Source organism: Mandrillus leucophaeus, unplaced genomic scaffold (genome assembly GCF_000951045.1).
Source record: "Mandrillus leucophaeus isolate KB7577 unplaced genomic scaffold, Mleu.le_1.0 Scaffold249, whole genome shotgun sequence".
NCBI classification, from domain to species: domain Eukaryota; kingdom Metazoa; phylum Chordata; class Mammalia; order Primates; family Cercopithecidae; genus Mandrillus; species Mandrillus leucophaeus.
The window spans coordinates 2,193,040-2,219,784 of NW_012102576.1; the positions used below are offsets into that span (position 1 = coordinate 2,193,040).

Consider the following 26,745-nt stretch of genomic DNA (forward strand, 5'->3'; position numbering starts at 1 on the left):
CATGAACATGGGATGTGTTTCCGTTTGTTTGTGTCATCTATGATTTTTTTTCAGCAGTGTTTTGTAGTGTTCCTTGTAGAGGTCTTTCACGTCCTTGGTTAGGTATATTCCTAAGGTTTTGTTTTGTTTTGTTTTGTTTTTTTGCAGCTGTTGTAGAAGGGGTTGAGTCTTTGATTCTCATCTTGGTCACTGTTGGTGTTTGGCAGAGCTACTTATTTGTGTACACTAATTTTGTATCCTGAAACTTTACTGAAAATATTTACCAGTTCTGGAGCTTTTTGAATGAGTCCTTAAGGTTTTCTAGATATACATTCATATCACCAGCATTGACAGTTTGACTTCCTGTTTACCAATTTGGATGCCCTTTATTTCTTTCGCTTGTCTGGCTAGGACTTCCAGTACTATGTTGAATAGAAGTGGTGAAAGTGGGTATCCATGTTTTGTTCCAGTTCTCAAGGGAAATGCCTGCAACTTTTTTTCCATTCAATATAATGTTGGCTATTGGTTTGTCATAGATGGCTTTTAGTACCTTAAGAATGCTCCTTCTATACTGATTTTGTTGAGGATTTTAATCATAAAGTGATGCTGGATTTTGTCAAATGCTTTTCTGCTTCTATCGAGATGTCATGTAATTTTTCTTTTTAATTCTTTTTATGTGATGTATCACATTTATGAACATGCATGTTAAACCATCTCTGCATTCCTGGTATGAAACCCACTTGGTCATGGTGTATTATCTTTTTGATATGCTGTTGGATTCAGTTTGCTAGTACTTTATTGAGGATGTTTGCATCTATGTTAATCAGGGATATTGGTCTGTAGTTTTCTTTTTTTTGTTTTGTCCTTCCCTGGTTTTGGTATTAAGGGTGATACTAGCTTCATAGAATGATGTAAGGAGAATTCCCTCTTTCTCTATCTTTTGCAATAGTGTCAATAGGATGGGTAGCAATTCTTCATTGAATGTCTGATAGAATTCAGCTGTGTCCATCTCGTCCTAGACTTTTTTTTGTGTGTGTGGCAATTTTTGTATTACCATTTCAACCTCACTGATTGTTATTGGTCTGTTCTGAAGATATGGAAGAGATTCTGTATCTTTCTGGTTTAATCTAGGAGGGTTGTGTATTTCCAGGAATTTATCCATCTCCTCTAGGTTTTCTAGTTTACGTGCATAAAAGTGTCCATAGTAGCCTTGAATAATCTCTTGCATTTCTATAGTACAGTTGTAACATCTTCTGTTTCACTTCTAATTGAGGCTATTTGGATCTTCCCTCTTCTTTTCTTGGATAATTTCAATAATGGTCTATCAATTTTATTTATCTTTTCAAAGAACCAGCTTTTTGTTTCGTTTATCTTTTGTATTGTATTTTGCTTTCAAGTTCATGTAGCGCTGCTCTGATCTTCATTATTTCTAACTAGCTTTTTGTTTCATTTATCTTTTGTATTGTATTTTGCCTTCAATTTCATTTAGCTGTGCTCTGCTCTTCATTATTCATTTTCTTCTATTGGTTTTGGGTTTGGATTGCTCTTGTTTCTCAGTTTTCATGAAGTGTGACCTTAGACTGTCTATTTGTGATCTTTCAGACTTTTTGATGTAGGCATTTAGGGCTATGAACTTTTCTCTTAGCACCACTTTTGCTGTGTTCCAGAGGTTTTGATAGGTTGTGTCACTATTATTGTTTAGTTCAAAGAATTTTTAAATTTCCATCTTGATTTCATTGTTGATCCAACAATCATTCATGAGTAGGTTTTTAAATTTCTATGTATTTGAATAGTTTGGAGGGTTCTTTTGGAGTTGATTTCCAATTTTATTCCACTGTGGTCTGAGAGACTGCTTGATATAATTTTGATTTTTAAAAATTTACTGAGACTTGCTTTGTGACCCGTCATATGGTCTATGTTGGAGAATGTTCCATGTGCTGATGAATGTATATGCTGCAGTTGTTGGGTAGAATATTCTGTAAATATCTGTTAAATCTGTTTGTTGTAGGGTATAAAGTCCATTGTTTCTTTTTGACCTTCTGTCTTGATGGCCTGTCTAGTGCTGTCAGTGGAGTATTGAAGTCCCCCACTATTACTGTGTTGCCATCTATCTCATTTCTTAAGTCTAATACTAATTCATTTGTAAATGTGGGAGCTCTAATGTTAGGTGCATATATGTTTAGGATTGTGATATTTTCCTGTTGGACAAGGCCTTTTACCATTATATAATGTCCTTCTTGGTTTCTTTTTAACCACTGTTCCTTTAAAATTTGTTTTGTCTGAAATAAGAATAGCTACTCCTGCTCACTTTTGGTGTCAATTTGCATGGAATATCTCTTTCTACCCCTTTGCCTTAAGTTTGTGTGAGTCCTTCTGTGTTAGGTGAGTCTCCTGAGGACACCAGAAAGTTGGTTGGTGAATTATTATCTATTCTGTTATTCTGTATCTTTTAAGTGGAGCATTTAAGCCATTTACACTGAATGTTAGTATTGAGATGTGAGGTACTATTCTATTCATTGTGTTGAACTTGTTGCCTTTATAGATTACCTAATGCTTTTGCCTTACAGCCCTTAAGATTCTTTTGTCTTGACTTTAGATAACCTGATGACTATGTGCCTAAGCAATGATCTATTTGTGATGAATTTCCCAGGTGTTCTTTGAACTTCTTGTACCTGGATGTCTAGATCTCTAGCAAGACTGGGGAAATTTTTCTGTTATTCCTTCAAGCATGTTTTCTAAACTTTTAGATTTCTTTTCTTCCTCAAGACACCAATTATTCTTAGGTTTGGAGATTTAACATAGTTGCAAACTTCTTGGAGACTTAAAAAATTCTTTTTTCTTTGTTTTTGATGGATTAGGTTAATTCAAACGCCTTGTCTTCAAGCTCTGAAGTTCTTTCTTCTGCTTATTCGATTCTATTGCTAAGACTTTCCAATGCATTTTGCATTTCTCTAAGTGTATCCTTGATTTTCAGAAGTTGTGATTGCTTTTAATTTATGCTATTTCACTGAAGAATTTTCCTTTCATATCCTGTATCATGTTTTTGATTTCTTTAAGTTGAACTTCACCTTTCTCTGGTGTCTCCTTGATTACCTTAATAATCAACCTTCTGAGTTCTCTTTTTGGCAATTCAGAGATTTTGTCTTGGTTTGAATCCATTGCTACTGAGCTGGTATGATCTTTTGGAGATGTTAACCTTGTTTTGTGATATTGCTAGAATTATTTTTCTGGTTCCTTCTCATTTGGGTTGACTGTGTCAGAGGGATGATCTTGGATTCAGGGGCTGCTCTTCAGATTCTTTTGTTGCACGGGGTGCTCCCTTGATGTGGCGCTCTGCCTTCCCCTAGGAATGGGACTTCCTGAGAGACAAAATGTAGTGATTGTTTCTGCTGTTCTGAGTCTAGCCACCCAGTGGAGCTACCAGGCTCCGGCCTGGTACTGGGGAGTGTCTGCAAAGAGTCTTGTGATATGATCTGTCTTCAGATCTTGCAGCCGTGGGTAACAGCACAGTTTCTCAGTGTCTCAGGGAGCCTGCGGTGGTGATCCAGTTCCTTCAAAGGGTCTGTGGATTCTCTTGACTTTCCTAGTATGTTTCTGCAGTAGTTCTTGAAGCTAAAGTTCACAATGTTAGTCTCCACACACTGCTCATAGGAGCAGGAGCTGCAAGCTAGTCCTGCCTCCTGTCTGCCATCTTCTAAAGTAAGTATCTTGATAAAGAGGAACCCCTTTTCTTTAAGCAAAATTTTATACTGTTAAATCATTTATATCCCCATCTGAAGTATTTGCAAAAGAATGATCATCTTACGCCCTCTCAAAAGTCTCTTTGTTGGCTGCAGAATAAATAACAAATTCAGTTTGCTATTTACATCAGTGTCTTTCAACATTATGAAACTAACCCACATTTCCAACTTTAGCTTCCTTTGTTTCTCTTCAGCCTTGCTGGAGTGTTCAGTGTTCCTAAATCAATGAAAATGCCATGAGCTATGCATAGACTTAGCCATACATTTCATTCCACTTTCCCCAGCCCTCTACTCTCCCTGTTGCAGATCACTTATCACCTCTTGCATGAGATTTTCCCTTTCACCCCCTGCTTTGAACTTTCATAACACCTTATTTTGCCACTTTTCTGATGGTGATCATCATTAGGTGTTATGCACAAGCTAAATCTTCCATTGGATTCTGAATTGCTTACAAAGTGGTAAATAATTCATTACCTTTGTATCCCTAGTGCAGAGAATAGGACCCTTCCAGAATGATTATTGGAAGACAAGGAAGAGAACAATGAATAAATTGTTGATTTGTATATTTTGGGCCATGCAAGCTTATTATATGATTCTAACTGGAACCAAAGATATCATTTCCCAAAATAATTTTCTTTTGCCACACTTAAGGTTCCTAGCAGCAATTTTCTAACAGTTTTAGAACAGCTTTTTTTTTTTTCCTAGCTACACCTAAATTCCAGTCACAGAGAGCATCCTACTATCTGATCGAGATATTTTAAGGATAAACGTTGGGATTTGTATATAAATTGTAATTAAATAATTTACATTTTAGCATACAGAAGTTAAATACCAGATTATACGGTTCTTTATTAGACGCATAGGTGTCCTGATCAGGTTTGAGAAAGACTTCTCTCTCCACATGATTATGATGGGCCTGGAGTGAGAACTACAATAGATTATCTGTACACATATATTTTGCCTTTGGAAATACAACCATATGGTTGGTTACAAACCAGTAATTGCCAATATCTGCCCAGAGATGCTAGAATTAGACTAAAAACCTGAACATTCACCTCTTACTATGTGAGAACGGCTTTCAGAAGAAGTCAAGTCTGCACATATTTCTACCTTTTTGGCACCCAATTAATATTTGTCTTTCAATGTCTACTCAAAACTTGAATAGGTGAAGACAGAATTGCTGACATGCGCCAGAGTCATTCTGTCCACCTAAAATTTAAGAGCCTTGATACTGTGTCTGATAGCTGCTAAGTATATCTATCCCAATTTTATTCTTGATAACTAGGGAAATAACCACGAGGTAGGACTGTGAATTCACTGGAGCCACCAAGGAATTTGTCCCCAAAGCCTCCACTCTTGCTGGAAGATCATAATGGCATTTCAATTGCTCTGATAATAGTGTCAGGGCAAACCCTTTATTTAAAAACTCTTGGCCGGGCGCGGTGGCTCAAGCCTGTAATCCCAGCACTTTGGGAGGCCGAGACGGGCGGATCACAAGGTCAGGAGATCAAGACCATCCTGGCTAACACGGTGAAACCCCGTCTCTACTAAAAAATACAAAAAAAAATAGCCGGGCGAGGTGGTGGGCGCCTGTAGTCCCAGCTACTCGGGAGGCTGAGGCAGGAGAATGGCGTAAACCCGGGAGGCGGAGCTTGCAGTGAGCTGAGATCCGGCCAAAAAAAAAAAAAACCTCTTAAAATGTATAATGACTCCTCTTTCTCAATTTTGTCAAGTGAGTGCAGTTCCCTTGGAGAGGACTGAGAATTGGGAAGACGTTTACCATGAAAACTTGCAATCACTTTACAGGGTCTTTGCTTAACAGAATACAGTCTCCTACTCAATCAAAGGACTTTTTTAGTAAAGTGACTTTGTGCTTGAAGCTTGAGGAGGAACAGTGATTTTTCATTGCACTAGCTTCTTGGCATTTCATTTTTTCTTATGTAAATCAAGAAACAGTTTATTTCTCTTTCTGTATGAATTCTAAGAACACCATTTCTGTTAGTGATCACTGCAGATTCCTGTACATCATGGTATTCTGATTATCTCTGTTTGGCCTTGTTGTCAAATGTAGTAACAATCATTGAGTACTGCACATAGCAATTTCAACAAACTCATTGGCACTTGGGAGTCCAGTTTCTTGACAGGCTCTCCCACTAGGTGACTCTGGCTTACAGAGAACAGCCCATCACTGAGTTCTCATTGCTACCAGTGCTCCCCTCACCAGGGCATTCATTATGTCTCAGTAAACGGATGTCCTTTGGGATCTCTCAGGGCACACAGTCAGGTGGTGGTTTCTCAGGTCTTACGTGGTTTGTCTGTTCTGTCTTTCCCATCTCCCTGAATTTCCCCGATCCCTTCCTAATATCATATCAAAGAAGTTGCAGCAACTCCAACTTACATACCAAGTCATCAGTGTGTCCAAGTTCCATGGAGTCATCCAAATAAAATATGAGACCTGGATTTATGTGCCTATGCCAGCATATTGAGCCCCAAATCATTACTGAAAGGCCCTCATTCAATTTTCCATATCGATGCAAAAGTAATTGCGGTTTTTGCCAATTACTTTTAATGGCAAAACCGCAATTCATTTTGCACCAACCGAATACAAGCTAAATAAAGAGGACCTCTTGGTTCTTGAGGTGGGTCACCAACCTCAAGACCCATTTCCAGCATGTTTCCTTATTCCTACTGAGATATTAGCAGTATAAGATAGTATTAGCTTAAAGCTACTTTGCTTTGGAAGAGAAACTGTGCCTAACTGATTGGGCTGTGCCGAAATCTTGATCTGAAATACTGAGGACTGGTAGGGCAGATCTTGTGAAAAACAAGCGTTAACTTGCCTGAGGTTGAGTTAGTTGAACAGTATCCAGGAATAGTGTGGCTATTCTTCTCTTGCAACGGGGAGGAATCTGCTTCTCGTGGCCCTGAAGTTTCAGGGAATCTGAGAGTTAAATATTTTCAGCTTCATTCACCTAAATATCCTTATCTCTGGTCCGAGGGTTTACTTTTTGGGGTCAGGACCATGATTGTAACATAATTGCTTCAGCAATTACTAACCCTCTCCTATATTATTAAAATTGCCCCCTCTATTAAATCATTTCAATTTGCATGCCCTCACCATATCATCCTATAGAAAAATAAAACCAATGAAAACACTAAAACTTTGCCTCATTTCCAAACTCCATTCTGTATTTTCCTCAGTAACAAAACTTACTAAAAATATTATGTATTCACCCTGTCTGTGTGTTCTCATTTCATTCTCTCCCTAACCTTCCCCGCTGACCTAGCCTCCACTGCCTTTGCTCTTGTTGGAGTCACCAATTTTATCCATGTTGCTAAATCCAATGGCTACTTTGTCAGTTTAGTTTTTCTCAGCAGCATGTGAAAAGCTGATATCTCCCTCCTTGTAACACAGTGATGTGAGTTACATTTCTTTATTACATTTCCATTCCACCACACTCTCTTTGCTTTTTTCTTGTCTTCCTAACAGAAGATAACAAATGAGATGCTTCTCGTTTTCTTTTGCTTTTCTTTTTTTTTATCCATCTAACCTCGACAGATTCAAACATCTCAGGGCTCAGATACGGTGTCACTTCCTCATCAGTGATTTATTTTTATTTTTAAAGGTACTCCCATTTACATGGTGATGACTTTGGAATTTATATCTCTGATGTTCTATCGTTAGTTACAGATTCATATATCCAATTATCTATCTGAGCTCTTCACTTGGTTATTTCATAGATGTGTCAAGCATAACATGTAAAAAACATAATTTTTATTTCTAGTAATTACTCCCAAAATCCTAAATAGCCATATACTGCCAGTTGTTATGTCCTTTGCAGGGGCATGGATGAAGCTGGAAACCACTATTCTCAGCAAACTAACACAAGAACAGAAAACCAAACACCACATGTTCTCACTCATAAGTGGGAGTTGAACAATGAGAACACATGGACACAGGGAGGGAACATCACACACTGAGGCCTGTCAGGAGGTTGGGGACTAGGAGAGAGATCTCATTAGGAGACATACCTAATGTAGATGACGACTTGTTGGGTGCAGCACACCACCATGGCACTTGTATACCTATGTAACAAACCTGCACGTTCTGTGCATGTACCCCAGAACTTAAGGTATAATAATAAAAAAAAAAGTTGTTTTGAATCCTCTTGTCCTTTAATTCCTGTCTTTATCTAATCATTCACCAAGACCTAGCAGCTTTATCCTACATAATATATATAATCATTCATTAAGAAAATCCCCTAACCCCATTGCCACCATCAGGTCTGAACCATCATGATATCTCATAGGGACTGCTTACTGTAATAACTTATCAGCTTCCTAATTGTACTCCCTCACTAAAGTATACAGTATTCTTCCTATAACTAAAATGAACTTAAGTCTATATTTGAGTCAAATTATGTTGCAGATAGCTTTAAATTCTTCAATGTCTTTCCATTGCACTTAAATCCAAATTCCCTCTCACGACCTACAAGGTCTTTTATGATCTTGACCATGATCTCCTGCCATTCACTCCTTGCTCATCACACTTTGGTCATTCAGACCTTTGTCACATTTTCTCAAACATTTGCTCCTTAAGGTCTTTGCACTTACTTGCTCTGCCATCTTTTGGAGATGTTATTTCTCCAGGATGTTGTATGACTAGATTATATTTGTCATTCAAGTCTCAACTAAGAGTTCATTTTCTTGGGTTGATCTATCCTGACTATGCTATATACAGGTATCCTTCACCTTCAGTTGTTCTCAATTGCATTAATCATGACTCATAATAATTTCTTTGTTTACTTGATCATTATTTGTCTTCCATAATGCTTTCTATGACTGTACATTTCATGAGAGCATGGATTTTGTCACATTTGATCTGTATTTTCTGCACCCAAGATAGAGTCTAACAGTCAGACATTCAATGTGCTAATGGATATCTTTTTATTAAGCTGGGAACGAAAACAGAAAAAAGGAGTCTTTCTGGGTTTTCTGTAGCCCCTTCACTACACTCACCTAGAGAAAGCTTGAAAACTCTCTCCTAAATACTTGGAGTGAAAGACAGTGCAAATATTTCTTTCAACCCTGAGTTATCATCTTTGCATAATTTCTCAGAATTAATATAATCTCAGAAGAAAATATACTTACCTTGGTTATATTACTTTCATCCTAGGTAGACCAGAACGAGAATTATGTACAGTAAGAGGTTACTAACACTGCTACTATTTCTACCTCTGTATCCTTTGCCTGACTGCTGACCACAGAGAAATTGAATTTTGAGGTGCCATGTTTGCAATTAAATTTCTAGGGTCCACAATATAGAGGCACCAAATGTGGAGCTTCCAAGATTCCAATCAGCCTTCAAGTTTCCTTTATTTCTATGCCTAAAAAATTAACACAAACTGGGCCCTGGCTCAGTTAGGGTATGGGGAAAGGTATTCTTTGAGACAGTATTAAAAAAAAGTAAGCTTTAGCCTATGCATCTAATTTTCTTTTCTTTTTTTTAAATTACAAGGTACCCAAAGCATCTTTGTAAATTTAGCAGTTAAATCAATGTGTATCTTTTTCACTTTCAGAGTCAGAGAGGAAAAATGAACAAATAAAACTAGTATAAAACTAATTTTGATTTTTACCAAATTTATTGATGAGAACATTTATATCTCTTTATTTGTAAATATTTTCTTTTTTGTACACAAAGTTCCTGGCTACTCTAGGCTGGTTAGTACAGGATTGATCATCCCAAAATATCTTTGCCACAATACAAATGATGTGCTTTTGATGGCATGTCCCAAATGCATATTTCCTTTTGTGGCCTGACATATGGTATTGTCTCGAGAATATTCAATATATGCTTGAAAAGAGAATGTGTTCTCTCTTCCTTTTACGGAGTCTTTCATAAATATCAGCTCGGGTTGCTTGATAGTGTTTGTTAATGTATTCTATATTCTTACAGATGTTTTGCTGTTCTACAAATTACTGAAAGAGAATCATTGAACCCTTTTTAAAAAGATATCTTATATACAATCCAAACAATGTTTCCCTGGGGTGTAGAGATGATCTACATTGAGGCAATATATCCTTTGAGAGTTTTGACATTTTAACATAACCATATATAAGCTTTTGATTGAAAGTCTTATCACAGCATCTTGACAATCACTGCCTGGTGCAGTCCGTGGAAGTACCTCTTTTGTAGAGAAATTTTGTTTGATAAATAATTAATAGTTCAGTTTAGGCTTCTTATTTTATAAACATTTTCTACATAAATTTTCCCTTTTTACTTACAGATTATCCTTCATTCATTGACCTGCAATGCTCAAATAATCTTTGAACTTACTCTGACAATATATTTATCCATAATATATACCTTCACTGTGATTGTAATAAGATTATTCATAGAATTCCACAGCATTTATTAAGAACTGTCACTTTAGTGAGTCTTTGCCAAAAGTAGAGCTTTGCAGGGTGATCTGAGAAGAACAATCTAACGAAGACTATGAGAAGGAACTAGTTGCTTTTCATAAAGATGCAAATACCAGCAAGATCCTATTACAGTTCTTTTGAATTAGTCACACAACTTTGCATCTGGAAACAGGGTTTAGAACTATGAAAATGCCCTCTACTCTCAATAGTTGATATTAGGATATTAATTTCTCTTTGTTCTGAAACATGTTTTCAAAAACAGCAACTCTAAAGAAAGGAAGAGTGAGAGAAGAGAGAAACAGGGAGACACAGACAGAGTCAGACACAGAGATACAGAGATCCAGCCAGCTGTACATAAGATTCACTACATTACAATTACAGATATACTAATTAATTAATTAGTGTAATTTAATTAATTAAACAGATATACTAATTGATTAATGGAGTCATTAATCCATAAAACATTAATGCAACAACTGAAGTTAATTTAGAAACATCTTATCTTTGTTTGTCCTAGAAAAGCTTAGTTTTTCTTCAGATCTGTTTATGTTGTTGAAATTTTCTTCCTTTTATAATAGACATTACTGTCCAAAGCACCTTTAGAGATGCATGTCTTAATTTATTGTTCCCCAGTATTAGGATAAATGAATGGCTTGAGGGGTAGATTAGAGCTATGAACTCACCAAAAATCACAGCTAATTCCGTCTCTGGAATAAAGTAGCTGGAGGTGGCGATGAGAAAGGACAAATAGTAGGCAATAAAGAGGAAAAGGAAGGAAATGACAGCTTTCAGGGCTCTCACATGGGCTTCTGTGCTGGGGTCTCTGCACCCCGTGGCACTGAGCTGCATTCGCCTGATATGTCTCCACAGGGAGAGGATCAAGAGGAAAAATGACATCAGGCACACAGAAAAGGGGAGCAGCGTTACTAGGTTGAGATATAACTTGGTAGAAGCATGTTGAGCTTTAGTTACTCTGCAACTCCAAGTTAAGTTTGTTTTCCTCTTTGCCTTCACACAACGCCTGAAATCAGCATTCAAATTCTCAGTGGCTGGAAGGTTAATAAACACAGAGAGAACCATGCACCCCAGTAGAATCCAGGAAATCACCCTGTCAATTCTCCACTTCATCCAGAGGAAAAGTGGGTGATAGAAATTAGCTATCTTGAAGAAATAGTAAATGCTGAGGCAGGTTGCAAACCAGATACTTAAATGGTTGGTTAGTGTCCAGAAGAAGTCAATGATTCTCATTTGTTTACCAGTGGCATAGACATCTGGATACAGCACCAACATAAAACAATCTAATAATATTACACATAATAGACAAATTCTGGAAATGGCCAGACTTGTGAGGATTAAATCAATGGAGGCAATTTTCCTCTTCTTGACCCAGTCCATGCAGTTTACCAATCCAATGAACGCATTCCCTAAGATACCCACTGAAAACTCTCCAATTGCTAAGAATAGTAAAGTAGTCTGTACTTTATCTGTCATGTTTAAATAGAGAAATATGCAATTAGTTTCTAGTTGACCTGATGGAGTTTGACATCCACACCTGCTTGTTAGATTTTGATGTAGTTTTCAACTCTTTGTTGTAGTCTGTCTTGTGATGGAGACTGGAATGATAAATGAAGACTGGAGCTATCTTCATTAAATCCTAATTAGTCTTGACAAACAATGTGGTTGGTGATCCTTGGTCTGGCCACTGTATGCCCATTTACCTACTCAGTAGGTTGTAATTTTCCACATATGGTTAATTTAGGCTGAGCTACTTTACTAAGATGCAAATTCAGTCAATTCCCTTTCATGGTCCTGCATTGTCTTTCTGAGGCTAAGGTGTGTGCATTTTGGATTCGTTAATTTGTGATGTATATTAGTAACCTCAATAGGGTTTCTAGATTTAGCAACTAAAAATTCAGGACACCCAGTTAAACTTGAATTACAGGTAAGAAAATGAATAATTTTTTAGTGTATGTCCCAAATTACTTAAGATCAGGGCTTTCAGGAAGTACTGAAGTTCAAATTTGATTGAGTGCTCCATTCTGGCAACCTAAACATCAAGAATTTGGTAGCAAGTATAAAACTAGCAAAAATGGAAATTTCTTGAAGAATTTTTATTTTCCTGAATGTTAATATTGATAATTAGTCAAGAATCCAAAATTTGGTTCCATAGTGAGAGTTATATATTTTCAGGAAATTTAAAAAGTTAACACTAAATATAGATTATTTGATTCCAAATAAACTTTAGGTCGTTATTTTGGCCATTCAGATGAATAGTTATATGGCATAGTGTCTCTTTAATACAACACATTGTCTTATTGACCAAGTGACATTTAATGGTTACTTAACAATGTTATATATAATAAAGCAGAGGACCTATAATAAAAAAAGCTATTGATTATCTTTAAATTTTTCGTTTTCTCTTAAAATGTTCTCAAGGAAACAAGGTAACGTCTGTTACCTTGTTTGTGGTGATGATATCATGGGTCTTTGAAATTGTATACATTAAATATATGCAGTTCTTTTTATTGATTATCTTTAAATTTTTCATTTTTTCTTAAAATGTTCTCAAGGAAAGAAGGTAATGTCTGTTACCTTGTTTGTGGTGATGATATCATGGGTCTTTGAAATTGTATACATTAAATATATGCAGTTCTTTTTATATCAATTATACTTTTATAAAGATTTAGAAAAATTTAAAAAATGTTCTCAAGGGTAGTTGTATGCATGACAGGGAAGATAGTAAAATTCTGTATTTCATTCTTTCCACATTCCTTTATGCAAACTGCATGAGTATCTAGATCCTCAACCCTTCTAGCAGCAGACTGAAGGTTAAACTTTCCACATCTCTAGAGATGTATTCTTAGTTTGAAATAGCTTCTCTACTTTAGAGTTACTGAGAAGTACTTTACTACATGATGTTTCCATAGACTAGTTTTTGGGTACTCACATCTTCCTAGGAACGCATGTCTTCTCTTATCCTTCCTTAAAGGACAAACCTTCATTCCAGAGATGTAGCCTCAATTTTGGACAGTCTGCATGATTATGTCGCCATGTTCACAGAAAACTGGAACATCACCTGTGATAGGATGACCTTGGAAATGATCCCTGACCTAGACTCATCATTTCTTTTTATTTATTTATTTATTTATTTATTCATTCATTTATTTTTATTTCTGAGACAGAGTTTCGCTCTTGTTGCTCAGGCTAGAGTGCAATTTCGGCTGACCGCAACCTCCACCTCCCAGGTTCAAGCGATTCTCCTGCCTCAGCCTCCCAAGTAGCTGGTATTACAAGCATGTGCCACCATGCCTGGCTAATTTTGTATCTTTAGTAGAGACAGGGTTTATCCATGTTCGTCAGGCTGGTTTTGAACTCCCGACCTCAGGTGATCTGCCATCCTCAGCCTCCCAGAGTGCTGGGATTACAGGTGTGAGCCACTGTGCTTGGCCTAGACTCATCATTTCTATCCCACAGTGTATCCTGGTAAATGAAGTGCTCACGGGAACTATGATGACATATTTGCCCAAATTATTTTTAGACTTTTGTTTTGTTTGGTTTTGGAAACAAATGTAGATCTTATGCATACCAATGTTGTATAGCATTAAGTTATGTGAATATATAGTTAAGAAAAAAAGTTCTACAAGACAGCATTTTGTCAAAAGCTTACTACTTTGAACCCCAGTCACTGTGGTCACTGAAGATGTTTGAAACATTGGAGAGGCAAGAAACAAAATACGGAAGAAAAAAACTTAAGCCTAATGGGGTAAAACCTTCTCAAAAGTACTAATTCAATAAAACATTTATTTCATCTAAACATTTAGAAAAATATAAAGTTCATCCTAGCATAAAATCTACAGGTATTTTGTAGAAAATAATATTCCATCAAGAGAACATGAATTCTTCCATCTTGTACAATAAAGAGTAACATAAACAGCTAGCATGTTAAAAATACAGTTCATAAATTTATATACTTAGGGCTATAAATATTAGTAATATACAGAGTGAGTTTTGCATAATAATAAGACAATTGATAATTTTCAGGTAAGTAGTATTTTAGTTACACTAAAAGGAAATTAGTAGATTGAAATGCATCAGAATTAAACATAGAAAGTAATGGGAGTAAAAGCGACGATGTACAGCCATGTTAGAACGTACACAACCTGAGATATGCCAGACCAAAAGTTTCAATAATATTATAGTGAGGATGGATTTCATGTTCACAGAAAAATTAAAAAGTTTAGTTACTTATTTTCCTTCTTTTTAAATAAAAATTATTCTGTATTTTTTGTAAACATTTGTTGCTTATTCCAGTGACGGTATGTGCTTATTCCATGGTATATGCTAATTTCTTCCCAATTCATTTCTTTGTTAAGTCCTGAGTGAAAACCTTTGCAGGGTCTGGCTAGAGAAAAGAACCTGAGTGGGCAGTCTGACTGATATTTGTTATCCCCATTCTTTAATCCAGATTGTGAAGAGGGCTTAGGAACACCCCTTAGTGGGTGGTACTTGAATGGGTTTGATTCCCACCCAGGTGCTCCATGAAAAGCAAGTTGTTTGAGAGGAAATTTAATCTCAAGGAAAATAAATAGCATCAGAACAAGGTTAATCAGAAAATATTATCTAGGAGACCACAGAAAGCATCATTCAGGAAAACCAAAGACCAGAGAAGATCTGAGTTCCTAGTTAATAAGCCAAATGGGAGTGACTCAGTAGAGCCATGAAAGGAGCACAGTTAAGGAGCGGCAATAAAAATGTATGACAGAGAAAAATGAGAAATCAGTTACTGTAGCTCAGGTTAACTTTACCATGAGCCAGAGTAAAATCTAAAAAGATTTTAACCAGGCAATACATGCCTAACATTTGCAGTGAGGAGACAAGAAGAGAACCATGAGCTCTGAAATTCTTCGAGGAAAAGGAGGGTAAAGATGAGCATTTCTGGGTTGTAAAGAGATACAAACGATGTGTTCATTAGTTTGCTACTAGATCCTGATAATACTTAAAGATACGCATCTAAAATAAATGAGATAACTAGGGAAAATGAGAATAGACTTATAAGAAAATTATATTTTTTGTTAGTGAATATTTGATTTTAAATTCTATTTATACGACTAAGATTTCCTATCACGCAGGCAATTTTTCTGCACGTCAGCATTCTGACAGATGCCTGCCTCAGTTTGTTATTTAAAATAATTAAAATAAGTGAGTGACCCGAGGGATAGAGAATTGCTACAATCTCTCCAAACGCCATAGCTAACTTGTAGTTTGTAAAAAGATAGCTAAAGTTGACCAAAAGAGAAGTAATATAGTATAGGAAAAAAAAGAAGATAAGCAAAGTCATAGTTTTAATGGCTCTCACATGAGCTTCTGTGCTTGGGTCTCTACCGCCAGTAGCATAGAGTTTTATTTGCTTGGTATGTCTCCATAAAGATCTTACTAAAAGGAAAAATGACATCAATGACACAATAAATGGGACAATTGCAAGCAAGTTAAAGAGAGTCAAGGGTTCAAAATATGGCATTTTACTCACATGGAACATTTCAGTAACGTTTCTTTTATGTTTGGCAATTGCATGAAACCTATAATCATGACTCAGTACTGTTGCTATTATAAGACTGACTAACAAGGAAATGGCAAAACATCCCAGCAGGATCCAGCGAACCACCATATCAATTTTCCGCTTCAGCCAGAGAAAAAGTGGGTGAGAGGAATTGGCTACCTTGAGAGAATAGAAGACATTAAGGCAGGCAGTAAACCACATATTTAAGTAGTTGGCAAATGTCCAGAAGGTACAAATGACTATCTGTAGTTTACTTTTTGTATAAACGTCCGGGTAAAGTACTATTACAATGCCATTTATAACCATTACACTGATCAAACAAATTCTGGAGATAACTAAATTGGTGAGGATGCAGTCAATTGTGGAGATCTTTTTCTTCTTAATCCAGTCAATCCAGTTGACTAGTCCAATGTATCCATTCCCCAATATTCCTATTATGAATTCTCCAGTTATTAGGATTATAAAGATGTTATCTGCAGGACTGAACATGTTTGTAGAGAGAACAATCTGATGTCAAATATCACCGTAGATGAGCTAATTTACAGGTGATGTGTTGAAGCATGATAAATAAATTCTTCGAATCATGCAATAATGTATTCATCTGCTATTATTTTGACTTTGTTATCATTCCAGAAGTGTTCAGCTCTCCCCTGAAATAGGATTGTCTCTACATTCCTGAAGAAGAAACCAACTAATTGCTCCAAATGAGCAGCTTGACTACTTATAGCCTGGAAAAATTATAATTGTTACCCTTTAGTGAGTGATAACTGATATGCTTGGCTGAAATTGCTCTCATGCAAATTCAAAGAGATTTTATATCACGAATTTGCAACAGGCTTCTTGCTGCAGCTCTATATTTGGACCTTCAAACTGAGTTTTGAATAGGGAGTCACAAAAAAAGAGATAAATGTTTGATAAAAATCCAACTGTGTAATTAAAACTTCATTTTCATTATGTAAGTAATAAATAAGCCACAAATCAGTTCTCCCAGACGCAAACAAATTTTCACTTTGGAAGTAATTAGTACAATTAGATTGTAGATAACATTTAGTCAGAGGATAATAATTCTTGTCTTCATTTAAATGGCTAATTAGGGAAGGATATGATACAAATCTAATTATAAATGACATTTAATTTAGGCAGGCACATGGCAATATTTATGAAGAATTTGCTTTCTTTTCTGTTGTTCCTTAGAAGTGAAATATGCCAGGTAAAGATTTGTTATCTTTATTTTCTTTAATGTGAGAAATACCCTTGAAGACAATTCACTTCCTGAAACATTGTCTCTTGTATAATAAGCATTGTAATCTAAAATTAGGGAAATTTAAGTTTTACATTATTCTAGTTCCAATCAACTCCTTTTACAAGATTTGTAATCTCACAGTGCATATTATAGTCATATTTCTAGATAGGGCAAACACATAAAAAAGTAACTACTCGGCAGACTGAGGCAGGGCGATCACTTGAATGCGGAGGTGGAGGTTGCAGTGAGCCGAGATGGCGCCACTGCACTCCAGCCTGGGAGATACAGTGAGACTCCGTCTCTAAATAATAATAATAATAATAATAATTTTTTTTACCTGCCAGTATTTCCAAAGAATAGGACTAATTCTGCTATTAAATTGAATTTATTTGTTTTGGGGTGAGGGAGAGTACAACTTAGCCCCAAATACATTTAAATGTAGGTAATAAAAAATCACACTACACTAGGGATCTTCTTGTATTTAAATAGTTCTACAATGTGTGCAACACATGCAGGATTTTTCTATTTCTTACACGTGTGTAATGTGTAACAGGAAAGCATAAACTTAATAACTTAAAGAAACCTAGTTATCCATAAAATATTGCTGGAAACAAAATAGAAAATAAAATGATGCAGAGGGAAAAGAACATGTCAGAGATTTCTGAGTTAGAAGGCTAGAGAGAACATTCCAAAAACTATTTGGGAACTGACTTCTAAGATTGCCATCACCAGCTACAGTACTTATGAACAAGCTGACTACTGGCACCCTCAACCTTCTTTCTCAAGGTGGTTCTGCTATACATAACTGTGCCTCCTTTCCTGGTCAAATCTTCATTCTTGAGATCATACTCCTTTTCCCACATCATATATTGTCCTACACAGAACCTCATTAAAGACTGTTTTTCTCCCTTCTTGATCAAGACAAACTCTTCCAGAAATGGAGGGGATAGGGCAGTGAAGATAAGGACCAGTCTTCATTTCAAAGTAGAGAGTTGTTTTGCATGATTGATTTTATAGAAAGGGTTGATGAGTTCTAAAATCTTTTTCCCAAAGCCCATTTGCCTGAAATTCCTCTACTCATTGAATTCAAGGCCTTTGCTAGTATTTGTCAGAAAATAAGTAGAACCTCTTTGCATTTAGTCAATGACATGAAATGATGAAATGTTAGTGTGGGATTTAGAGTCATTTTTTTCTGCAATGACAAGGAATAGGTGGTGCAATGATAACATTAGATTACCAATTAAGACAAAAATGTGAAGGAACACAAAACAAATCTTCAGAATCATGATAGACATTAATGACTTCGAATAGCATATAAGAGAAAATGAATGCAAACAGAAGAGAGAATGCCTGTTGTTGATTTCTTTCTCCTTGTAGTCAGGCTTTACGGGGTTTTTAGGGGACTCTATGGAACAAAAGGCTTTCTTCTCCTAAGGAAACCCTTCACAAATCTTAACATCTTCAGAAAAGCTGCCCTCAACTTGCTGTTTCCCATGATTAGAATGAATGAATGGCTTGATGGGAAAATGACAGTTACTATGTCACCAATCATCAACACTAATTTTCCCTGGGGAATCAGAGTGCTAGAGGTCATGACAAGAAAGACCGGGTAGTACAGAATGAGGAGGAGCAGAAAGATGATCACTGCCTTTATGGCCCTCATGTGGGCCTCTGTGCTGGGGTCTCTGAACCCTGTAGCATGCAGTTGAATCTGCTTGGTGTGTCTAACTAAGGAGAAAAGTAACAAGAAAAATGAGATCAGGCAAAGGATAAAGGGAACCATCGCCCCCAGGTTCAGGGTTAACTGTTTGAAAGCACCTGGAATTGTACTCACTTTGAATGCCCACGTAATGTTTTCTTCATGACTGACCTTGAAAAGGTGAGACCACATACCATTAATTGGAAAGCTAATAATTAAGGAGATAAGAAAGGACCCCAGAAGAATCGCAAGGATGACCTTGTTGATCTTTAGCTTCAGCCAGAAGAAAAATGGGTGGGATATATTGGCTATCTTGAGTAAATAGAAGATACTGAGGCAAGAAGTAAACCAGAGACTTGAATTATTGGCAAATGTCCAGAGAGCATCCATAATGCTTTCTAGCACTTTAGTGTCATATGTACCTGGAAAGACCAGTATAAAGAAGCCATCTAATGATATTACACACAGCAAACAGATTCTGGAGATGGCCAAGCTGATCAGGATGATGTCAATCAAGGAAACATCTCTTCTTTTGAGCCAGTCAATACAGTTAACTAGTACAATGAATCCATTTCCCCAAATCCCTATGGTCAGTTCACCAGCAATTAAAATAATATATATTGCCTCTATTGTACTTGGCATACCAGCAGAGACTTCTGATTTTGAATATCACTGATGATGAATTGACTTTCAGCTGACCAGTGAAGAACAATGTCTCGGTATACCACTTAGACCGTGATATGATTGTCTTTCTCTCTCCTTTTTGTCGGCAGATGAAGAAGATAGCCAGTCCTGCTCTGGGCTAGAGCTGCCTACAGACTTCAATGATTGGGGCCAGTAATTTCCTTTGGTGTGGTGCAGTGATGACAGAAGGGCTCTAGGATGCAAATGGGAATGGATCTGGTTTCTTAAATTTGCACAATCTTTCTTATTTTAAGCTCTGTATATTTTGGATTTATCAATCAGTGCTGTTGACCAGGAACTTCAAGAGGTATCAATTGCTTGGAAAATACGGCTAGAATTTAATTTGCTGGCCGACTATCCACCCTTGTTAGTATATTGGCATAGCTATCGCTATTACAGATTCTAGGTTTAATGTGTTAGCTTGTGTAGCCAGTTTACTTGCTTGATTGACTAAAGCTTTAAACAAATTGTTATTAACATTAAATGAGGCTTAAATGGCACAACTAGTGGAATGTAGAGGAAAGAATCTAAGGGTTTAGGAAGATAGATAGGAGTATTAAGGTGAATTTATCGTATGGGAACTTCACCTTCTCCCCATTACATGACTTAAGAGGGCCAAAAGGACACTCCATTCACTAGGGCATTGAGAAATACATTATTAAGGTAATTCCCAGTATCCTCAAAAAGCTGTGCAGTGTTGTCTTCTCAACAGAAGGTACAACGAGGGAAATAAACATGAAATTGTAGAGTTGTCAGTAAACGGGACACAGAAAATTCTGGTTTAGATGTTAGGCTTTCTTTTTTTTTTTTTTTTTTTTTTTGAGACGGAGTCTTGCTCTGTCGCCCAGGCTGGAGTGCAGTGGCCGGATCTCAGCTCACTGCAAGCTCCGCCTCCCGGGTTTACGCCATTCTCCTGCCTCAGCCTCCCGAGTGCCTGGGACTACAGATGCCCGCCACCTTGCCCGGCTAGTTTTTTGTATTTTTTAGTAGAGACGGGGTTTCACCGTGTTAGCCAGGATGATCTCCATCTCCTGACCTCGTGATCCGCCCGTCTCGGCCTCCCAAAATGCTGGGATTACAGGCTTGAGCTACCGCTTCCGGCCCTGACGTTAGGGTTTCTTAGAGTGTTCTTGCTTTGTACCTGAATGTAGCTTCCGTACATAGAAAAAATAGTCAAAATACTGGTCACTTATCTTTAGAATTGAAACAGATCAGTCTGAACTGTGAGGAGGACAAAGCAAGAAACTAAAAAGCCTGAGAGAGATGCAAGACTCTTCAATCTGAACTGAATAATAAGAATACATGCTCTGAATTTTCTTAGCTCTATTTTTTGGCAGCAGATGTATTATGAATATTAGTATGTTAATTATGTACACATTGGAAACACACAGTTTGTTTTATTGGGACATACTGAAACATGTCATTGGACGTAATAGAACATATTTGAAATAATAGAAAAAGGCACACAGCAATACACAGTTTCCAGAAATTTTATTTTGAAACTAATATTAAATTTTAAGGCAATAGTAAATATTGCTTATCAAACGAACACAACAATACAAAGTATTTAATGAGATAATGTGTCGTATGTTCAGGGTTTTAGACAAAATAAAGAGATAAAAATTAATCTTGCAGATTTTTATGAGAAAATAAATGGCTATTGTTACTCTATTAAGTGAAATTTGGGGTTTCTTTCATGCCTCTCTGTGAATTTTGTTTCTGGAGAAATACCAGATTACACAACTCAAAAATATGCACTGTGCTTATCATGACCAAAGCCATGAAAGCGGTAATATTCTGAGAAGGACTTCACTAAAGAAATTGATTCGCATCCAACCGACAGACAAGGTTGCACCATGTTTACATCTCAGGGAATGCAGTATTTCATTATTTTGATTAAACTTTTGGAATGATAAAATTTTGAGGAGGGGAATAAAATGGGTTGAAGGTTATTATTTGGAAATGGAAGTACTCTGGGATCAATTTATAATGTCCAGAAAAGATGAAGATGAAAATATATCGTGTAGGTGGGTGATTAATAACTGACATTTTAAAATTTCTTGGTAAACCCAGATATAGAATCCAAGTTTGCCTTCTGAGTCATGGTCTTTTCCCCTGCATCCCTTCTTTTCTTTAGCTGTGTGGAATACTGATCAATTTAAGGACGTTATTATGCCTATATTCAAATGTAAATGCAAATATGCTATAGTATATGACCAGAGTTACCTAAGGGCCCATACTTACTAAAATGCCACCCTTTTATCTTTTCTTGCTATAAATTAAACCCAAATGATCTCAATTTATTTGACACCATTGAATGTGTGTGTGTGTGTGTCTGTGTGTGTGTGTTTATGTGTTGTTTGCCTTTTGGATTTAATCTTAGCATTGAGAAGTTAAAGAGCGATCCTAGCTGACAGACTTTAACATGTCTTTCCATTGCAGAAACACTTTAATCTAGAATGTTAGTTTATTGATTATTTCTGTCTCCACTAGAAAACAAATGAAATACTGGGAAACTTATGACATCATTTTCTGTATGTCTTTCCATGAGAAGTGAGCAAACACAAACCTACTTAGGTAGATGTTTCTTAAATTTCATTTTCTTTCCTTTGTTGAAATACTGTTTACCATTCTTTAGAACCTTACATCTTTTACAGGCATTTGTCCTCGAATTACTCCACTGGTTATTACTGATCAAGGGAAATGACTATACTCTTCATATTTATAAATCAAGAACAGAATACTGCTGTACTGTCCTATTTTCTGACAACTTATATTTTGAATAGTTGTTGACTTTAACTCCCACCCCATTCTAAACTCTTCACTGTATCCATTGGGATCCCTAGTAAACCATTAGCAGAAGTCTTATATTCTCATTCATTTCTCTAACAGTTCACTTTATCTTCTTCATTTGAACTCGAGGTTCTGGAACTTTTTTGTTCAATGGACTCCTTTTCCAGTCTGGCACATGCTATAATTTCAGAATAATGTTTTTAAATGCATGAAATAAAAATATTTGAAATTTATAAGGAATCCGTATATATATATGACTTTTTCCTACAGTATGAAATATATTTTTAATATAATATAGGAATTTATGTGCTTTTTAATTGACATAACAAAAATATCTGGCAGAAAGACCAGTGATGAAAGTAAATGATAATAGGTGGCACCTGTAACAACAAAGATTTTTGACTTCCCGAAGTAAAAAAATTACAGATACTGCTGGTATGATATGTGCTTGTTACTTACATTCAAGACATAAGAAATACTAGATTGAAGCTAAGGATTAATAGAAATAAGTATATAATTTGGTGCCCCTCCCAGTTTATTCATCACTCATGTCCGTGGATCTTTTTATTTTAATACTCTACAGTTAAATCCTGTGGCAGCTGTTTTCTCTCAGACCCTCATAGAAGTGGGTCTAAAGCTGGGGTGGGTGGGTGTTTTTCTCTCCCTCTCTTGTAACTTCCAAATTATTCTGTTTCCTTTTTTTTTTTTTTTTTTTTTTGAGGCAAAGTTTCACTTTATTGCTTAGGTTGGTCTTGAACCCCTGGCCTGTAGCGATCCTCCTGCCTTGGCCTCCCAAAGTGTTGAGATTACAAGTGTGAGCCACCGTGCCTGGCCAGACTATTCTCCCTCTAATCCCTCATAAGACATACAGCAGTTCGTTATCTCCTGTCATCACTCTATACAAAACATTACCTTTCCTTGTCACAATCATAAGCCAGTCTTCCTTCCTTGATTTTTGCTTTCTACCTGAAATTAAATAGTTAAATATACTAAATTTTACCACCACTCCTTTTGTTAAAGTTCCCCTATCTTTTTGTTGGATGAAATAATCTTCTATTTAAAAAAAATTCATTCAGTAATCTTGTTTGTTGTATTTTTAATTTTTAAAAATTTAATTATTATGGACATATAATAGTTGTACAGATGTATGGGGGTACATGTGAACCTCATGAAAACAGGGCAATATAAAGACCCATGTTGGGAACGGATGCCTTGAATGAGAAATATGCATGTTTCTTTAAGAAGAGGACAGTCTTAATAGAGAACTATATAAATTCAATAATTCAAGCATAAAACACTTTGTAGCATATTGGGAATAGTCTTGTCTGTTTGAATAAAAATGGCAAAGAAATAGGATATTTGGGATCCATGAAGACAAATAATTTATTTGCTAAATAACAAAGTTTGGACAAAGCTTGAAATATATATAACAGTTAAGAGCTTCAGCTTCGGTGCCAGACAGCTGGAGTTGAAGCTCATTCTCAGTTTTATTAGTTGTGTGATTTAGATTGTGCCGAATCTTTTCTTTCTCCAATGTGTAAAACATTGATCATAGTACTATTGATCTCACAGAAATATTATACTTAAAGTCTTGCATTTAAAATACTTAGAATAGTTCTTATCATATACACTCAAAACATTGTAGGTACTATTATTATTGAATTTTTTGGCATTCCATTCAATAAATCATGATTCTCTTATCTAGTTGTTTTGCTATAGAGCCTTTATAGTCTTAATTACAATTTCCTATCCAGAATATTTGGCCAAATTTCACATTTTATGATTTCCATAGTTTGAATATTTGTATTCTCTTCAAAATTCATGTGGAAATGTAATCCCTAATGCAACAATATTAAGAAGTGGGACCTTTTGGGAGACGATTATGATGAGTTTGTCATCATGATGGGATTTAAAGGCCTGAAGGGAACTAAAGAGGCCTTTTAACCTTTCCCCCCTTCTGTTACGAAAAGATACAGCATTCAAGGTTCCATGCTGGAAGCAGTGACAAGGCCTTCACCAGACACCAAACCTGCCAATGCCTTAGTCTTGGACTTTCTAGCCTTCAGCACTATGATAAAATAAATTTCTGTTATTTATAAATTACCTCATCTCAGATTTTTTTATAGCAGCAAAATGGACTAAGACAATGCCAATCACATGAAATCATAAAATATGGCAACATAATAATTATAGTTTAACAATTAATTTTCTATTACTCACTGAAAATGAAAACAAACTTAAATAGACTTAGTTGTTTTTCTCCTTCACATGTAGTTCTTTTTTTTATTCAATATTAATGCCCAGTACATCTCATAATATTGAGGGACAGGTGACTATTTTGTTTCTGTCTGCAATGGCATAAATAAAATGATTTTAACAGTATTTCAACTTAAACACAATAAGATATTTATATTTGACAACACATCTAAATGTTCAGGTTAAGTAAAAATATTCTCAGATATGTAGGTTTCAGATGTTTACTAAACATAGAACTTCTTTCAACATTTTGGAGGATATATTAACAAAAAACTATAATGGGATGAGGAGATACTTACATGACGTGTGTGGAGTAAAATTTATAAGAAATTTTGTAAGGCTTACGATGTCAAAAATTTAAAAAAATTAAGAAAAGAACATCTGTATACTATAGAAATCTTAAAACTCCAGTTGTAGGTACAAGATCAACACATGTGAAACTCTTTAGTGTTTCTACACACCAGGCATCTGAACAGTGAATATAAAAAGTAAATTAAGAAAACAATTCCAAAATAATGAAATAACTAGGAATAAATTTAACCAAAGAAGCAAAATACTTATATACAAAAAATGATGAAACATTGCTGAAAGACATTAAGGAAGACACAAGTAAGTAGAAAGACATTCCTTGTTCATGGACAAGATGACTTGATATGGTTAAGATATCAATAATACTCAGAGCAATCTAAAGATTATTAAAATTTCTATCAAAAATTTCTACAGACCTTTTTTTCAGAAAGAGGAAAACTAATCCTCAAATTCGGGTGAAATTACAAGGGAACCCAAATACCCAGAACAATCTTTAAAAAAGGAGAACAAAGTTGGAAAACTCACACTTAATTTTTTATTTTTTTTATATATATATATGTATATAATTTTTTTTTTTTTCCCCCCTGCAGGCCTCGTTAAGGCTTCCCTGAGCCCTGGGCTGGCTTCTGCCATGGCAGATACCAGAAGAAGCAAGCCTTGTCCCTGTTCACAGAAGATTCTGGCCAGATCAGGAGCTGAAGATAGCAAAAGAGGGAGAAGTCTAACCCACAGTCCCAGGCCCTGGTGAGTAAGGTCTGGTGCGCGGAGAAAGTTGATGATACAGAAGGGCATTCCAGTCCTGCTCCTTTGGAAGTGGAGAATCCGGAGAACCTGGGGGATGCAAGATGGACAGGCTGCTGCTTAAGAACATCCAGCCTCCTAGAGAAAATGGTTGCTGTCAAGGTGACTGAATGAACTCAACTATGCCTTGTTATTTTAAAACCCACTGTCTGCTTTCTGAACTGATAATCAAGAGTCCATGTGTGTCTTAAAGAACGATTGTTCATTGTAGTAGAACCCATTGGGAGAAGTCTCTTGGCTCATGAACTCTATCTGGCCACAGCTGATTGAATTAGGGGTGGATACCTAACCCAAGTTAAGCCAATCTTATTCTGTGCCCACTGCAATGTAAGATGTAAAATAGGTATTTTTGTCTCCTTGGATCAGTGCTGTATCTTTAGTGTCTAGAATTCTGCCTACTACACAGTAGGGGCTCCATGCATATTTAATGAACAAATGAATGAATAAATCTCTGTGAAGAACTCGGAATTTTGACCTTGGAAACACAGAGAATGGGAGTTGTGGAAACTGAGTCACATTGGCTGCATAAGCTAGAAAGAATACCCACTCCTTCCCATATCTGAGGTCCTTGGGGCTATCTCAGTCATGACTGAGTCCTGACTCTTTCTAAAGATGATTGGACTCAACTCTTAACTTTAGGACAGATGGCTCAACATCCTAACTATAAAAATCCTTCCTCCTTTACTGCTTACATTCATTTCTGTTGCAACCAAAAACCTTTAATGACATGCTGAGAAATTTTGCACCTTGACATATCCTGTTCCCCACCCTAGGAGTTTCTCTAGGAGTCATAATCATTCCTGGCTGCACCTTGGGCTGCATCCAGATCTGCCCCACTGCCACCACCCCCAGCTCTGTGGGCTCTGGCTCTAAGACTACAGGGGCCCAGAGGCAGGAAAAAGTGGCATCATGGAATTCTATGTCCTTTAGGGCAAGTGGGAAGTACTATGCCTCTTCTCCTTGCAAGACCCCTCACTACATCCTGTCCGCAGATATGACACTTGGGCCCCTAAGGTCAGATACTCTTAGTTTTTCATCTGCTTTTACTCCATAGACACAAAGGGGAGAGACCAAAGAAATGTACAGATTCATTCAAATCCTTATTAAAAATTCTCACAGACTGTGTTTCAGAAACAGAAAAATTTATCCTCAAATCCATATGGAATTACAAGAAACCTTGAATTTCCAAAGCAATCTTAAAAATGGAGAATAAAGTTGGAAGGCTCGCACTTAATATTTTTAAAATTCACTACGTTACTTC

At 36.3% G+C, this 26,745-nt stretch overlaps 3 protein-coding genes across 3 annotated transcripts; all 3 read right to left on the reverse strand.

The window, feature by feature from the left end:
* Nucleotides 1-10,603: 10,603 nt before the first annotated feature.
* LOC105542019 (taste receptor type 2 member 7) lies at nt 10,604-11,694 on the reverse strand. The gene has a single exon (XM_011983374.1). It carries the CDS (start codon nt 11,631-11,633, stop codon nt 10,677-10,679), a length of 957 nt encoding a protein of 318 aa, XP_011838764.1. The 5' UTR covers nt 11,634-11,694; the 3' UTR covers nt 10,604-10,676.
* A 3,537-nt stretch (nt 11,695-15,231) lies between these two features.
* Nucleotides 15,232-16,494, reverse strand: LOC105542020 (taste receptor type 2 member 8). Its single transcript, XM_011983375.1, has one exon. It carries the CDS (start codon nt 16,186-16,188, stop codon nt 15,232-15,234), a length of 957 nt encoding a protein of 318 aa, XP_011838765.1. The 5' UTR covers nt 16,189-16,494.
* A 1,811-nt stretch (nt 16,495-18,305) lies between these two features.
* On the reverse strand, nt 18,306-19,369 carry LOC105542021 (taste receptor type 2 member 9). Its single transcript, XM_011983376.1, has one exon. The coding sequence runs from the start codon at nt 19,281-19,283 to the stop codon at nt 18,348-18,350; it is 936 nt and encodes a 311-aa protein (XP_011838766.1). The 5' UTR covers nt 19,284-19,369; the 3' UTR covers nt 18,306-18,347.
* Between the last annotated feature and the right edge of the window lie 7,376 nt (nt 19,370-26,745).

Excerpts from the sequence above, each read along its gene's own strand:
- LOC105542021 (XM_011983376.1), bottom strand. The coding sequence starts at position 19,283 with ATGCCAAGTACAATAGAGGCAATATATATTATTTTAATTGCTGGTGAA.
- LOC105542020 (XM_011983375.1), bottom strand. The coding sequence starts at position 16,188 with ATGTTCAGTCCTGCAGATAACATCTTTATAATCCTAATAACTGGAGAA.
- LOC105542019 (XM_011983374.1), bottom strand. The coding sequence starts at position 11,633 with ATGACAGATAAAGTACAGACTACTTTACTATTCTTAGCAATTGGAGAG.